This window comes from Amphiprion ocellaris, chromosome 7, assembly GCF_022539595.1.
Source record: "Amphiprion ocellaris isolate individual 3 ecotype Okinawa chromosome 7, ASM2253959v1, whole genome shotgun sequence".
NCBI lineage: Eukaryota > Metazoa > Chordata > Actinopteri > Pomacentridae > Amphiprion > Amphiprion ocellaris.
The window spans coordinates 17,474,948-17,491,605 of NC_072772.1; the positions used below are offsets into that span (position 1 = coordinate 17,474,948).

Consider the following 16,658-nt stretch of genomic DNA (forward strand, 5'->3'; position numbering starts at 1 on the left):
AAACAGCGGGTGGCATTTTGTTTTAATGTTCTAAAAGCCCTCCTAATCCTTGTTTGTGCCAGAGGCTAATTTCCTCCCGCACAGAGTGAGTTTTACAACAGTGGCATAGTTTCTTTTGTTATTAAACCACCACTGTGATGAAATTACATTCTCGTGCTTGTTTATTGTCGAGTGTCAGTTGAGTATTTTAGCATGATTATTAGCTCCAAGCTTTTACTCTCTTTCTCGCAGATATGAGCAGAATGGGACAAAAAGTGGGGATGATTTCAAGTGCAGAAAAACACATTCTTCTGCCTCCTGTTTCCTCCTGCTTCCTCTCATCCCTTTTGCCTGTCAGGGTTGCTTGGCATTATCTGCTGGAACAGTTGCTCTGAGGAACAAGACAAACTCTCCCCCTCCCTCCATCTTTTACACCTTCCCCTCCCCGCCGCTATCCCTCCTCTCTGCTTGCCCTGCACAGAACAGAAAGCAATTAAAAGGGAATCTGCTAGATTGCCTGTGTTTATGCTATCTCAAGGAAGGTTCCCAGGCTGTTATGATAATAACGCATTGCTGGATCATTACCCAGAATCTTCGCTCTGTTCATGCCTATATCTCAGTGTGCAGGCGAGGCCTTGTGAGTGATGACACACAGCCTGCTAAAGATGACAGGGCTTGAGAGCATGGGCCCTTTTGTTCTCACCCACAGTTTTGGGGCAAGTTATAAATCTTTGCTGTCTTTTCTTTTGTTTCTCACATTTTCGCTCTCTTTCTGTTCTCCTTTTTAAAGACACTGTAAAGCCCAAGTTTCGGGAAGAGGCTTCAATTGTGGTTGCTCAAATGAATATTATAAATCATTAACCATGACTGCTGAAAAGCAATTCATACACAGTCTCTTTTTATATACTACATCTGTTTGACAGCTTTTCAAATCAAGTTTTTTTTACCCACAAAGCATATGAAAAGCTTATAAAATGTGATGCTTTGTTATAAATTAATCTCCCAGTACAGCTGAAAAGATTAGTCAGTGAGAAAATTCATCATTTTGATAATCATTTAAACTAATTCCATGCAAAGATGCAATGTATTTCATTGTTCCAGCTTTCAAATATGATGATTTGCTTTTTAGATTTTTTTAAAAATACATGTGAGGTTTTGGTTTGTGAAGGTACTACTTTGAATAAATCAGTTGATCAGCTCAAAATGAGAATAATAAGGCTGTTCTTTGCCCAAGTTCCAGTCCGACTCATTTATGTTTATAGCATCTGCCAATACTGAGTCCCAATCTAATAGCATTTTCCTAAATAAACAATACACACTGTAAAGACTATACGTTAGCTATAGTGCCTGGTTGCACCACCAGATGGCCTTTTACTGTTTAATACTGTTGCAACCAGAGGAGGAAAGCCATTTTGTGTTGGCAAGTTGAGAGCATTGTGGGAGTTTAGCTAGAAAAAGGAAACCTTGACAACGTCTTCTGTGACACTTAATGACCTCCGGCCAGCACATATATTAACTCAAACTCGGAACAACTAGAATATGTCTTCTATATCCTAGTGCAGTGGTCCCCAACCACCGGGCCACGGACCGCTACCAGGCCATGGGTCATTTGGTACCGGGCCGCACAGAGAGAATAAAAACGGTTTATTTTATATTTTACTCCTGGCGCCGTCTGCAGGGGTGTTTTATTTTGAAAAATGACTAGATCATTTTCCCGTCGCTTCCGTCTGTGCTTGTTTCCCAAACTTTGTTAAATGAAGATGTCAATCCGCCAAAATTAATTAAAAACAAACATCTCTGGAGAGCTTCTTTTAAAAGAGGGAAAGACTTGATGCTGACACAGAAGAACAAGTAAATATTTAGCAATAACAAGTAATTTTATTTGTTTAAGACTCATTTTTTATTTAAAAAAAGATCATTATTACTCTGCCAAGGAACGCGGCAGTGTTATGTGATGATCGGCATATGCTTGTCTGTGTGTTCACAAAATTACTCAAAAATGGACAAATTGGATGAAATTTTCAGGGAAGGTCAGAAATGACACAAGGACCAACTGATTAGATTTTGGCAGTGATGCGGTTTATAGTCTGAATCCATGGATTTGTTAAAGATTTCTGTGTCATTGCAAGATTGCGATCCTACTACAAATCGACCGCTGCGGACTTAGCGGGACTTATGTGTACTTCGGAAATAATACAAAGAACAACTGATTAAATTGTGGTGGTGTTTCTGAGTCCCATCAGTTCCCACCACCCGCTACATATTTAAGTCACATGATTCGGTATCCGTACAAAACGTACACATAACACATGCCTGTGCTCAGCACAAGGTAATTTATTTATTGATGATTACATCCGTCGGAATTGATATGTATGAGCAGCTTTGGTGGAGTAGACTGCTCTTGGAGTGCTTTTCTTGTTTGTTATGTGTGCGATGACTGGTCCGTAGAAAATTGTCTTGCTTGAATCCGGTCTGTGGTGCAAAAAAGGTTGGAGACCTAGTGTCATGTGTGAACGTCACCCTAGTGGCCTGTATCATCATGTGTTTGCAGGCTAAAATAGCAATAGCCGCAGAGGATGACATCTAGAATACTCAATCAGTAATACAAAATAATCAGTTGTTGGCTGATAATGCAGCATTTATTAAGAATACCTTTAATTTCATGACACCTGTGCGACAGTGGATGTTGAGTATGCTAAAAAGACTTTCATTAACATTTTTGCTTCAAGTAATTTGTAGCATTTTCTTATGTTTGTTTTTGGTCTTTCTCAAATCATTTGCTATATAATTTCCCTTTCTGTGTTGGCTAAGGTGCAGAGAATTTGTGTGTTCACACTAAGGTGCTAATAAGACAAGCTTCTCGCTTTTTTTTTTTTTTCCCTTTTTTTTCTTTTGCACTTAGGCCTCTGCTATGCAATTAACCAGTAATTTGGGTCAAAGATAAGATAATTTATTTGCATTCATTCATGAGTCTCATGCTGAGTCTAAATTATTGTCTTGAAGTATCATTATTGAGTGGAAATGAGTTTAAAGTAAAACCTAATAGCACTCCTGGGGCTGCTACTTGTTGCATGAATAATCTAATGAATGAATCAGCAGATCAATGGATTTAGACTTGATTATCATCATGCGTTGTGATCTGAATGAGACTGCTGTGTAAAAGCCTGACATGTACAATAAGAGTCTCCCTGTTATGAAAGATTATGTTAGGCCACTATGGATGCTAAGATCAACATCTACATGTCACACTAAATCAGGCTCAAGGTTTCCTCATTCTTTGATCACCAAGACAGGTGTCAACTCAGCATAAAGTGAGCAATTAAAGATGAATTTAAGAAAATCACTTTGAACTGACAGCGTTGAAACCTTTTACATATAAGCCATGTGTGGCCTTGTGAAGACTCAGGGGACCACTTGAAGCATTGAGTTATCCTTGGTGCTAAATACAATAGAAACCTCTGTAACAGCAGTGGGATTTGTGCTGAATTCATGTAGCACAATGTGCTCTGTCTGTTAAAGGCTAATTATGGTCTTACCCCATGAAAGGAGCAACTTAATAAAACTATAGCAATACATGTCCGATTACGACATATTCTGGTGTTGCCATGGTTACTAAGTCAATTGATCTTGTAACCAAACAGCAAGAGGTGGGTCCTCTATTGTTCCACAGAAGGATATTATGCGTGAAAGATACAATAAAGTAAGAAACACAGATATGTGGTTGTGCTTTTTACTCTAAATACTGACTGTATGGCTTTTGTTTACCACAAATTTCTCTTAGTCCATCCCAGCTGACTTAAGGTGAAGGCAGGAGACACCATGGACAGGTTACCAGCCTACTGCTGGGCTACCTAGCCAAGTAGTGCTGGTGCCAAAACCTAACCAAACAGCGACTGAAAATGAAAGCAAACAGTGATAGAAAATCAAACATTTTAAGTCTAAAAATAATGGTCCCACAGGGTTTATGTCCCCTGTGGGACCAGGGACCAGGGACTTAAGCCACCATACCTGCTCCAACCTCCTAATTTTGACTTTGTGGCTCTTTGAAAGTATAAATTTTTATGTCATGCTGTTACCTTCCTGGTAGAAAATGCTTTAAAAAAAAAAAAAAAAAAAAAAAAAACATAATTGCAAATGCATTTTAGTTGTATAGAAACCAAATTTTCAGGAGTCGTGGGTGGGACCCTGGCTGATGTTCTGTAGCAGATGAGCCGAGTTCAACAGAGAGCATTAAAGTCTTAATAAATAATGCCTCAAGATGAATTTTAACTTTGATTTTTGCATTTTCAGTCTTCAAAGTACTTAGGCTTTGAAACCAAGTTTCGAATGGCTTTATAATAAAAATAAAAAAACATGAAAGTAACCCACAAGTGAGCTGTTTCTTACACTTGTGATATCAGTCTATTGCACATGGCCTAAGGCTATTCAAAAATGGAGTCTTTATTATTTCAGCAGTCACTGTCAATGTTCATTTTTGGCATGTAAACGGCAAGCTAGGTAATTACCATTTTCATCTCCCTTATACGGAATGGCTGAAGTGCATTAATCAAACTCAACATGTATGTACTTAAGGGATATATACAGCTTTCCCGGTAGCTGTCAGGTTTCACATAAATATGAAGCATAGCTGTCAACCTTTCGCCTCCCTTCTGCTGCATCGGCATGTGAATTAGCTATTCCATCCCTGGCAGCAAATCACAGAAGACCTTTCCGACCTTCTCATTTGACATGACACCTGTCAGTCATACAGTTGAGACTCCTACTCCATCGCTGGCTAACCTTTAAAGTCCACCTGCAATTGCTGTACATTGTAGATGCAGCATCAATTGGCATCATTTGCAAGCCACTTAATAAGTGTGTGCTTTCGAAAATTAGCCCACGAGGGAGAATTGCTGATTAGTGTGGCAAGAGTGTATAAAAGCCAATTCCCACATAGGAAATGATGATGAAACAACCTGCGCCAAAAGCTCTGATTCATTCATAATTATTTAAGACACATCTTCAGTTCAAAGTGTTACCTGTGAGATAAAACAGACTGAGTAAGGAAAGGCAGCAAAGCTCTTGGCTTATATTTATATGATTTTCTGAGCTCTGTTAAAGCCCTACTAGAAGTGCATGAAGTCTTGTTGAGATGTAGTGCAGGTCTTGGTAGTTGTACTTTGTACATTATCAGAAGCTTTTGCAAGAAACATAAATAGTGTGCAGGGCCAACAAATTCAAATAAGCCTATTTTCTTTCAGACAGACTTTGGGATGCTGCATTTCATTTCGAGGCAGCCAGGTTGGGAGTATTTTAGCACTTACAGGAGAACTTCTTTTTTTTCCTCCTGCCTCTGCTCCCCTTCAGTGGGGACTGCATCATCAACTGATTCACCTCTTTCTGCCCATAATGCACCAAAGCAGAACACGGTGATGGATCACATAAGAGGTAAATGTGGAGAGCAGAGAAATGAGGTAGTTGTTCCACCGTGTCACACTTGGAGACAAGGCCTTATGTGACATCCTGTAATAATAAGAGCAGGTTGTGTGCTGAGAAGGGAGTGCAGCGTCGAGGCAGCAATGGGTGGGAAACGCTGGTAGCTGTGCAGCAAGTAATTGTGCAGCAATGAGTAGAATTTGAAGCAGTAAATGGCAAGTGGCTTACATTAGCAGTAATATCGTCCTGCGCTATGCTTCCGCACTTTCATCCGCACAAATAAGAAAAAATACATTGCCATAAACACAGATAGAGAAAAATGATGATGCGCTGCTCTCCAAGATATTATGAACTAAACAAATGTGTGGCAACATTTTGCTTTGCTGCTATTTTGTCCGTCTTCTACGTATGCTACATTGTACAGTTAGACCAGCTGTATGGGGGAGTAATTACAGGCAGAGAAAAGGGAGAATGAAGATAAAATACAGGGGCAAGAATAAGTATAGAAGAGCAAAATCACAAGTACAAAACAGCAGAAAGATAAGGAAAGAGAAGGAGAGTGACAAGAGGAGAGGATATGACAGAGGGAGGAAGCACAGTACATCTCCTGAGATTTAATAGCAGCATCCCGCCTTCACCGTAGATCTCCCTGCCTACGTCTCAACGAGGCACCATCTGTCATGGGCTCGTTACATCCAAACACTTATCCCTCATACTCCAACCATGCTTAAAAACACAACACAGAGGAAAGAGAAGGAGGAAACTACAGAGGAGTTGTTGCATTGACTTTAAAATGAGGCCCAACTAAAGCAGAACTGACAGGAGAGGTGTCGGGGCTACTGCACCGCTGACATGTACAATATGAAATCTGATGAGGAGTTGGACGTTGCCTTCCACTGGCACATGTTTCGCCTTCGCCCCACGTCCGCTGACCGCAACAGTTGCTGTGGAGGTTTACACTCTTGCCCTCGCTCAGCACAACATTTATGTGAAGCGGCTTAAGAAACTTTGAAAAACCCACACGAGTTTAACAGCTGATGCTCGCTAAGCCCTTCGAGGTGAAATCACACCTGTGCCAGGCAAATTTAAATCAAGCAGACCTGCAAATTCCTGACTTGTTTGTAGCCATTTCTGATTAATAATTTCCCCCCGCTAGGTCGGCTGGCCAAGTCTCAAAACAATCATTCCTACCCTGATTAATGGCTTGCTCTGAGCGCTGATGCATGCCAACCAAGATGGAGGCACTTCATGATGGGAGAATTATATGAGGATTTGTGGCTATCAGGGGGCAGTGAAGCAGTGAGGGGAAAAAAAATCCACTGAACAACAAAGGTTACTTCAATTCTGTCCTCATGCAGTTACGTCACTAGGGGCTTCCCCACAGGAACTGGCTCCAGGGCTTGACTTAAAGGGAGGGAATAAGGAGTCCACTAACTGAAGTGATTACAGTGGCTGAGAAGTTAAAGGGTTGAAACGCAGCTCTGTTGTTCTCTGTGTTCTTTCTCTCCCTATGTTGATCTCAGGCACAGATAGACAGAGTGAGACCAAAGACCGCTCTAGCAGATAGATGTCTTTGCTTTTTCAAGCTGGGCCTTTCGCAGGAGGGACTCTTCCTGCTGATAACAGCTTTGTTTGAAGTTACTATTAATGAAATGAGTCAGTTTATTACCCTCAACATATCACCTTTATCATTCCTCTCTTTAAATGCCTCATTAAACTTCCAAAGAAGATTCCACAAACAAGCTTCAAACATTTTGCACCTGCCTTTTGAAATCACAATAATTAAAGTGACCTGTTTGCCACCACAGTCAGCGGCAATTTACAAAGGCGTGACAAAGATGTCAACAGCTGATTGTCAATTAACACACACCCATGGTGACAGGTGTCTGCACAGGTACAACACATTCACCTTGAAAAATTCACGATTGTATCAGCATGTTTCTGTGATTCCACCTTATGTAACAACAACTCTTACTTTCTTAATCACTTCATTTTGTTAGAGTGTTAACTGTGCTCATCTTGGCCAGGGGGGAAATGTAGCTTCAGCTTCTTTTTTTGGTCAAACATAAAAAAATAAAAAAAAAAGTGGAAGGTGGATTCTACAGCAAGAGAGCATTGCACCTTGTATTTCAATAAATTCTTTGTTCTGTTAAGCCTAGTCCTGGGGGATAAACTTAGACCTTACCGGAAATACATTTAACCTGCTTCGCGGAGAATATCTGGGGCAAGAAACTGCTTTGAGGCTATAAAGGAATGACCTGACTTTGATTTGATATGCAGCTTTAGCTTTGCTTCTTTGCTTGCTTTCCCATAGCTCTCTTTTTTCTTTGTGTAGTTTTCTTCCATGATACACCCCATCTTTTTCTAGTTCTGTTTGCTAGTCTGATTGGAAGTCCCTCCACCCTCTGCTTTTGTCTGTTCTGCCCCCATGCCATATATACATAGACAACAGAAATACAGAACGTAGTGGCCAGCTTTTGCCCACCTGGCTAGAATGAGATAAATTTCTATCAAGCAGCCAGTGCCAGTCTCACCTTTATCGATTGCGGAAGTAAGTTGTTTGACTCTTTGAGAGAAAACATTTGAGGCTCTCTCTGAATGGCAGATTGGGTATTTGCTGCAACTTGTGCAGCAATCGATACCAACACATGCATGCACACAGATTCACCTTTGTGACACAGGCTGCCTAGTCAATATGAGGATAAAAGACAAGAAATGTGAGAGGGAGGGAATGAGTTAGAGGCAGAAGGTTGAAAAGGGTGGACGGCAGACCAAGACAAAACCACTACAAAGAGGAAATGGGGGAAAAAGGTGTTTTGTTGCAGGGTGAGAAGTGTCAGAGAGGCAAAAAAAAAAGGGAGTGAAAAGACGAGGTGAGATGAGGAGAACTGGGTATTGATGGGGATAGCGGGTGGTGTGGCTGTTCTGTCAGTCTTGGCACATCGTTCCTCTCATTACAGTTTCACTCCCTGGCTCCAGCCTGCTCTTTGGTCCTCCCCCACGGCTAGCCCTGGAGCAGGGATCCATCCAGCCCAGCCCTCCTGTCAACACAAGCCCAGCTCAGCAGCTCTGGCCCATGCATCTGTCAGCCCACACAGTCCCCTGTCAGCCATAGCCTATTGGCCAGTCCATATTGGCACAGCACAGCAGGGCAGAAAAAGAGTATAATATAGCACAGCAGAGCATCCATCAACAAAGCTTGGGGTAAAACAGTGCAGGATAGCAACCCAGGCATCGATCACAAGCAGACCCCCGCATAAACCCTGCCCCAGTGTCTGGAGGGGCTGGTAAACAACAACGGCACTTTGGAAAAATCCACTTTTAAATAGCTTTTTAAAAATGGTGCGTTTAACAAGGCTTTTTGTTTACAAACATCAGCAAATATTTGCTAACATTTACAAATTTTTTTTTTTAATGTCAGCAGCGATGATGTGTTCTGCAGAGGATTATGGGCATGGAGGAGATTCTGCAGAGGATTGCAAACATAGAGATGCTGCTGTGATTAAACAGGGCTGATTGTTTTTTTGGGGGGGCGGTTTGCCAGATATTCAAAAAAATAAAGTCACGGTGGCTAAATAACACAGCTGAGATACTGCATCATTGTGAGGGCTGCAGCCAGTTAATGGGATGGATTTTCATTACAAATCGTTCAAGCGTGGCTCTCTATTCCAATCAAATCGAGTTCCCTGCAAGCCACCTGTTGAATGCGCCTGAGATCAGGCTAGCCGAAGACAGCCATGCTCTTCTTTTTAATTCTGCTTCAGCGGGGCCTTAGCACAGCCTGAGAAACCCAGCCCTGCAAAGACACACCTTGACAGCTACTCTACTAGAAAGAAGCAACAGCTACGGGCAGACAACTGCTCTGACAAGTGATAGGAAGTTCTCCGCTTCCCAGGCAGTCGCTCATTAGTGAGAACAAAAAAATAGCTACCACTGAGCGCGCTCTACAGCCCACACCAAGGGTTGTCGGGACCCTCTGGAGGCTCGAGCAGTTCCAGGGAAGAAAGGAAAGGTGAAGGGCACGAGGTAGCAGAGGAGCCTGATTTGTAGCGCAGATCAATGACTAGTTCCTTTGATTGCCGTGCCTTGCTGTCCACCTCTGCTCCAGAGAGTTGATGAAGAGATGAGAGTCGAGAAGGAACCTACAGAAATAAAGTGGGAAGGACCAGCATGAGAGGCAGACTGGGTGAGAAAACTAGCATAGCAAGAGGAAGAGAAGTACAGAGAAGTTGTGTTGCAAAGAGATGAGAAGAAAAGACATAAGGCATGGGAAGATGAGAATGTTTGGAGTGGCAGAAAGTGTCTCTGATTGAAGTCTGAGTGTGGTGGAAGGTCCTGCACTATGTGTGGCGTATTTATTCATCGAGCATATTTCTTTCACCCATATGGAGTAACATATACTGACTGCTAACATAGAGAAGGAGATAGAGCATTTGGATGATTATTATCCCTGTCATCTATATTTATCCCAGAGCTCGCTTTGGTGGAATCATACTCAGTGTGAGAGCTATTCACTCATACCTTACGGAGACAGGCCATAATTAGGTGCATCCTGCTACACTGCACCTCTCCTACATGATCACACTCCTCCTTCCTTTGTGATCTGTTTGTCTGATGGTTTGCTGCTATCCACGGACTGTGGGATTAAGCTGCGATAAGCATCGTGTCATGAAAGCTTTTACACACACTGGAAGGAGATTTCTGTTGTTAACTAGCTTATTAGCAGTTACTGCAAATAGCTTGGTTTGTCTTGCAGCAGCTCATTCTCTGGTAAAAGATTTCTTCCTTGTTAGTGCAGTGCTAACTTAGCACACACTGATCCAAGCTATTAAGTAACCAAACAATGGCTAAACCCGAGGATTTTTACGTTGTTTAGTTAGAATCTGACAGAGCAACAAGAACATTAAAACCACTGTAGGATTAAAGGAATGGCACTGATCATCTTGTTATTATGCAGTGTTCAGCTGGGAAACCATGTGGATGCTACTTTGACACTCAAGCAACAGTCCTCTACTTAGAACACAGTGTCAAAGGAAAACGTGCCCTGCCAAACACCAGAACAGTTCGGGAGCACACCAGATAGTTTAAGCCATTGACCTAGCCTCCAAACTCCCAAGATCCCAATCTGGTCAAGCATCCTCAGGGTGCGCTGGTCGGTGTCGGTGTCAGCCAACACAGGACACCTCCAGAGCTGTTTTTGTAGCACAAGGGAGACCTACACTGTATCAGATAACTGGCTTTATTGCTGTGATTGGTCAGTTTACATGTAGCTTAGCTTAGCATTAATACTGAAAGCAGGGGTAGCCTTACTTTGTCTAAAGGTAACAAGGTCACCAGTCTGTTTTGTTACAACAGTGTCCCTCTGTTTCCAGTCCTTATGCTAAGCTAAGCTACGTTAAAACATCACCTTGTTCGACAATAATAAGCTATTGTCATAAAAACGTTGACTGTGTATGTTAGTGTAACTACCAAAATGAATCCCTATTGCTATAAACACATAAGGAAACCCAGATACCTACACTAGAATGGCTGTTACATGACACTAACATAACTGATAGCTGAGTATCAGATCTAATTAGCATAACTGTTTTAAATAGCAGTCGATGTTTGCCAGATTGCATAGACGAAAGTGTATAATTTTCTTGCAGCTGCAGCAGTCCCAAACGCTCTGGTCACATGTCAACTGGAAGGTGGTTAGAGTAGGCGGATGTCCCTCAACACAGTGCAACTCTTTCCCACTTCCACTGAAACTTAAAAGACAAGATAACAGTCTAAACTCTTCCTAGTCGCTGCAACCTATAAAGTCAGTGTCACGGTGCAGACACTGAGGCAGGAGTTAGGTGGTAAGGTTTATTAGGCGAAAGGTGTAATAGGTGACATGAGGGATGCTGGAAGTGGGCTTGAGCAGGGAAAGGTTTGCAAGTTGTTTGCCTTTTCACTAAATGCAGCACGGGGATACAGTGAGCATAAGTGAACCTGGACACAAAGGGCGAGTTAAAAATAAACCGGCCAAAGTGGGGATAGTTGACAATCTCAATCCCAATCCAATCCAATATGGTGAGGAGAGGCTTCAAAAAGTGGTGTTTCAGACTGCTGAGAGTTATTAGAGAACCGGGATCAGGTGAGGTTGATTGCAAGACTCCAAGGGAAGACACGGCCACAGCAGGGACATAGTACAGAGGAGGGGAGGGAAGAAGCAGAGAGAACAGGAAACAAGCACACACAAAATAGATATTATGGCAGCTGGAACTGTCAGTAGCCTCACAGAAACACAGCTACACACTCCTTGTCTTGTTTAAAATTAGAGCTGGGCAAAAATACACCGGGATGTTGGCAGCAGATCCTTTGGGTGTTGTGGGGTTGGGCCTGCATTAATTGGGCTTGTTCCGAGGCATATCGCCGATGCCTGAATTAATTGGGATCTGGGGAGTTCAGAGGCCAGGTGACTACCTTTGGCTCTTTGTCATGTTCCTTCAGCTGTTCCTGAGCAGTTCTCGTGGTGTAGCAGGGCACATTGTCATGCTGGGTCACATCACTGCCCTACAAGGAGTGGTGGTGCCACCGGTGGGTGCTAGGAAGAACAGTGGGTAAGGGGCTGGTGTGTGTCAAAGCGTGAATGCCAGAAGAGCATAGCATTGTAATGAGATGAGAAATGTCGGCTTCACGTGACAGTGGTTTAAATGTTGTCGGTCATCGCTGTATCTCTTTATCAGCCTCATGTCGTCCAAGAAAAATGTTTTTGAAGCTACAGCAGGAAGAATCAGTTCCTGCAAAAATATGAACACATTTTCCATTTACTGCTTCATAACAGACATGATATTGTATGCACAGTGTTACAAAGTGCTGCTTTCTGTGTGCACAATTCAATTAAATATGTCAGGATCAATGGCTATACAAATACATATTATACACGGATAGCACATTAAATTTATACACACAGTGTTATTAGCAGAATCATAAAATGTAATTTTTATGTTCATATAATCTTCAGTGCTGTTTCTGTCAACTTCATTGCTGTAATTTTGTTTGGATTATTGAGATTATTTTCTATGCTAAATTCTATAACAGTGCCTACTCCTTTCAATTACCCACTTTGCACGCAAGTTTATATTCGCAAATCCACACAGGAAGTTTAAAGTGTTTAACATTTGCATATTAATTGCATGGTGAGTCACGATTTACAGTAGTCTGAGTAGAAACTCTGCAGTCTGCAGTGAACTGTGGTTGTAGCAGTCACAAAGCATCACTCTGGGTGCTTCACATCTCCAAAAGAATCTTCATCTGCCCTTGATATAGTAGGAAGCAGCAGCTTGCCCCATCAGTCTTTTGTAGTACAGTAGTCTCTGTTGAGTCTGTAAATAGCAAAAAAAAAGTGTGTGGCGACAGTGGCAGCCCACAGATTCTTGTCTATGTTTAACTCTACTCCTGAAACTAAATTTGATCTAATTTCCTGGTGCAATATTTCTTTAACAGTTGACTGTAGATTTCAGGCTTTGCTATTAAATTAGTACATGTCAAGGAAGCAGTATTACATTTTGTGTCACAATTACAGGGCCAGTCAATGTGTCTTAGATGATTGTAGTATAATGACACCTGTATCCAGAAGATCCAGTCACTGGTGAATCTGTACTCTGGGTTATATCTACACCATAAAGACAACGGGTTATTCACAAGCATGAGCCAAGGGATAAGTCAAGAAAATTCCCAAGTCACTGAATATCCCTTGGAGTACAGTCAAATCCATCAGTAGGAATGGAACGATATTGGGTCATCCGTAAATCTGCCTAGAGCAGGTCGTCCTCAAAAACTGAGCGACTGTATGAGAGAGACAAGTGAGGGAGGCCACCAAGACACCTATGACTCGTCTAAAGGAGTTACAGGCTTCAGCAGCTGAGATGGGAGAGATCCTCATGTAATCACCACGCCACCCCTGTTCTCCAATGACTTCACTGGCTCCCAATCACACATCACAGCATGTATAAAACCATGCTCCTAACCTTAAAGGCCCTTCATAACCTCCTTACCTCGCTGAACTCCTCCACATAAACACACCCAGCCAGATTCTCAAATCATCTTCCTCCCTCAACCTCACCATCCCTCCTGCCCATATGACCATAATGAGCTCCACAGCCCTCCACCTCTGGAACTCCCTCCCACCTGACATCCGAAACATTGACACGCTGGACATTTTCAAATTCCATCTCGAAACCCACCTGTTCAAGCAAGCCTACTCACTTTGACTTCCATTCCTCTTTTTTCTAGTTTTTTTAAATTGCTAAATCTCCTTTTTTATTTTTTTACATCTTTAGGTTTTTTTTATTGTTAATGAGAATGTGTTTTAATTTTGTTTACTTTGCCCGGTGTCCTTGGGTGTTTTGAAAAGAAGGATAGAGTAAAAGTGCAGTGTAAAGGTGTGCAAGGCTGATTGAGACCTATCTACACAGCCTCAATGCTGTAACTACAGCCAAAAGTGCATCCAATAAAAATACTGACTTGAAAGGAGTGTATTTTTATGGAATCACTTTGTGGTACATTTTATAGTTTTCTTTAATTGACATTATATTGTAGAAATTTGATTTTGTTTTGTCATCAGAGAATCTTTTTATATAAATTCTTGTCTACAAAGCCAAATGAAATTTGAAAACCAATCAAAGGGGAAAACTTCCAAGACACTGTAAATCTTAAATTCTGTACAGTGGAAGTTGTCAAACACAATGTTTGAAATATATGTTTCGGGTTCAGTAATAGCATATTTTGGTGTAAGCTGTGTTTTTGAAAAAGACAAATGAGAAAAACTGTAGTATCTTGATTCTGTTTACGTCGCCGTCTGTTTTGTCTTTGACTCCCCCACTTTTGTTTTTCTCCTCCTTACCTCACTATAGGAGACAAGAGGTAATGAGGGAGGAAAGGGAGCGAACTCAGTGAAAGCAAACAAGATGCAGCCATTCAGTCACCCAAGGCAGTTTATTGCTCCACTGCAAACACCTAAAAGCTATTCCGTTTGTCAGTGCAAGTCTATAGGTTTCGCTAATGTAGAGGAAATGTAGAGCATTAACACTTACAAAAGTAGGGCTTGTTGAACAGTCAGTCACACCATTAATTTGGACATTTAAGTGGTCTTATAGTCGAGCTGATGTGCATTTGATCAAGCTGAAATTACAGTCTGAAGGGAAAGTGCTGCATACAAAGGAAATATACCAGCAATTCTGCAGAATAAATTTGACATAATTGCATGAACAAATTAAAGTTGTCAAAAAGACAGATGCACCACATGCTGATCAAGAGCTCTCTTCTGTCATAGAATGTATTCTATATATATATATAGCATGTTCTACAGTCAGTGGTACACCAGATCTACAGTCCAATGGCACAGTTATGTTGAGTTAAATGTGAAATATGGGGTTTTTATGATGTATTTACACATTGTCATTCAATTCTATGTAGTGTTTGTATCTTTGTCAACACTTTGGTCTTGTCTAAAGTATAAAGATGTGATGTTTTTAGCATGTAACTTGCATGAATCACGTGCCACAGGGCCACATCATTCATAGATGATTTGACGAGGTGAAAGCTCAAAACTCAAATGAGATCTGAGTCACAGAACGATGTTTGTTATGTGGATGTGAATATGTGAGTCAGGTGCCGCTTGAGCACTCCAGATGTTTCCTCTGGATAATGGATAGCTTTGGGGAGAACGCTGGCTATATAGCTCTCCAAGATTGTAGGAAAAAGTGTCTGAATTAGTTTAGCACACTTTTGAATTGTCTCTTTTAATTAGGGCCCTGAAGATTTTTGAAACAAAACACAATAACATTTCAGAGTGAGGGAAATGTAAGATAGATGTCAAAGCGAGTCAGTAAATACAGTGAGTTATCATGGTTCCGCACAAAGGAAAGGAGCATCAGCTGGGATTCAAGCCGCGAGAACAAACCTTCAACAAATCTGACATCCAGCTCCCGCTGGGTAGCAGGCTGGGGTGACGGCAACACCACTTTAGTGCATCACCCGGGGTCACCTGCCAAAGACAGCCTCACTCCACTGCCTCACTAATCTACTCTCTTGTACCCCTGCACATTCTGAAGCAGTGTGCGCAGCCAAGGCTCAGGGAGTTGCTGGAATTTGCATGTGAGGCGTATCCACTGTCGGCTTGCATTACGGCTGATATCCATTCTCATTGATTCCGACGTCTTCTCACATTTACATTTATTCATTAGGAAGATGCTCGGCTCCCCTTCCCCTCCCGTGCGAGATGTCTTAGCTCCAACGTACTTGGCGTAATGCTCTGACAGCACGCAACAAGAAGTAAACAAGAGGATACCGGTGTCCTTTCTCATCCGCGGGAATAGGCTCACTGTTAAAGGAGATGTATTTATCAGACAGAGGGAAGGAGGTTGATGCATAGAAGGAGGAGAGAGGGGTAAATGGTGAGTGAGAGTGGGACGTGAAAGTGATACTCCTCATATTTGGGTTTTGTTTCAAGACGTAAGGATGATTCTAGTTCTAAAGTGTCTGATGGGGTTACCTGTGTTGGTCAGCTGCATCTAACAGCACAGAATAGCTCTGTCCAAGACATGATTGTGTGTGTAAACCCTTATTTAAAGCACTTCATCTGTCAGCTCACCTCCTATGTGGGATTGCACAATTGCCATTTTAGTTTGCTTTCGATCAACAAAACTCCGCATTTCATGTTTTCTTAATAAGTTTCACATTATGAAATAAAAAGTTGGATTTTTGTCCTTTTGACCTTTTCACACCTTTTAGTACTGTTTTCCCCAGTGAGGAAGCAAGTCTTTCTATTTCCTTCTCCTCACCTCCCTCGTGTTTGTTGTGCTTGCAGGTGTTACGTTGATGACAAAGTGTCCAAGGTGGCCTGGCTCAATCGATCCAACATCATCTTTGCTGGTCAGGACAAGTGGTCCCTGGACCCCAGAGTAGATCTGGTCACTAAAGGACAGCTGGAGTACAGCCTACGCATACAAAAGGTAATGCTAACCAGTGAGGGTAAAAACTGGTCTGGACTCTACTGCAGTCGTTACAAATTTCATTTTTCTCGAGCTTAGTTGAGATGAATGTTGCATTTAAAGGTGGAAGAGACTAGAATTTTTTAGTTTCTGGAATGTTATCCAGGAATCATGAAACATGACCTTAATAAATACCCTCTTTGACTTAAATTTATTCTTTTTCCGAGCAGGAGCCTTGTTGTTTAAATATTCATCCATTCATTTATTCATTTACTTATGCAGCAGGTTCAGTCAAAGGGACTT

The 16,658-nt window shown here is 41.8% G+C and overlaps 1 protein-coding gene across 3 annotated transcripts in view; it reads left to right on the forward strand.

The window, feature by feature from the left end:
- The window catches only part of lsamp (limbic system associated membrane protein), a 533,378-nt gene that overhangs the window by 444,746 nt on the left and 71,974 nt on the right, over window positions 1-16,658 (forward strand). For all 3 annotated transcript variants that reach the window (XM_023266027.3, XM_023266026.3, XM_055012113.1), the window contains one exon: window positions 16,232-16,376. In XM_023266027.3, coding sequence (XP_023121795.1) covers window positions 16,232-16,376 — 145 coding nt within the window. The remainder of the gene's footprint in view (window positions 1-16,231; window positions 16,377-16,658) is intronic.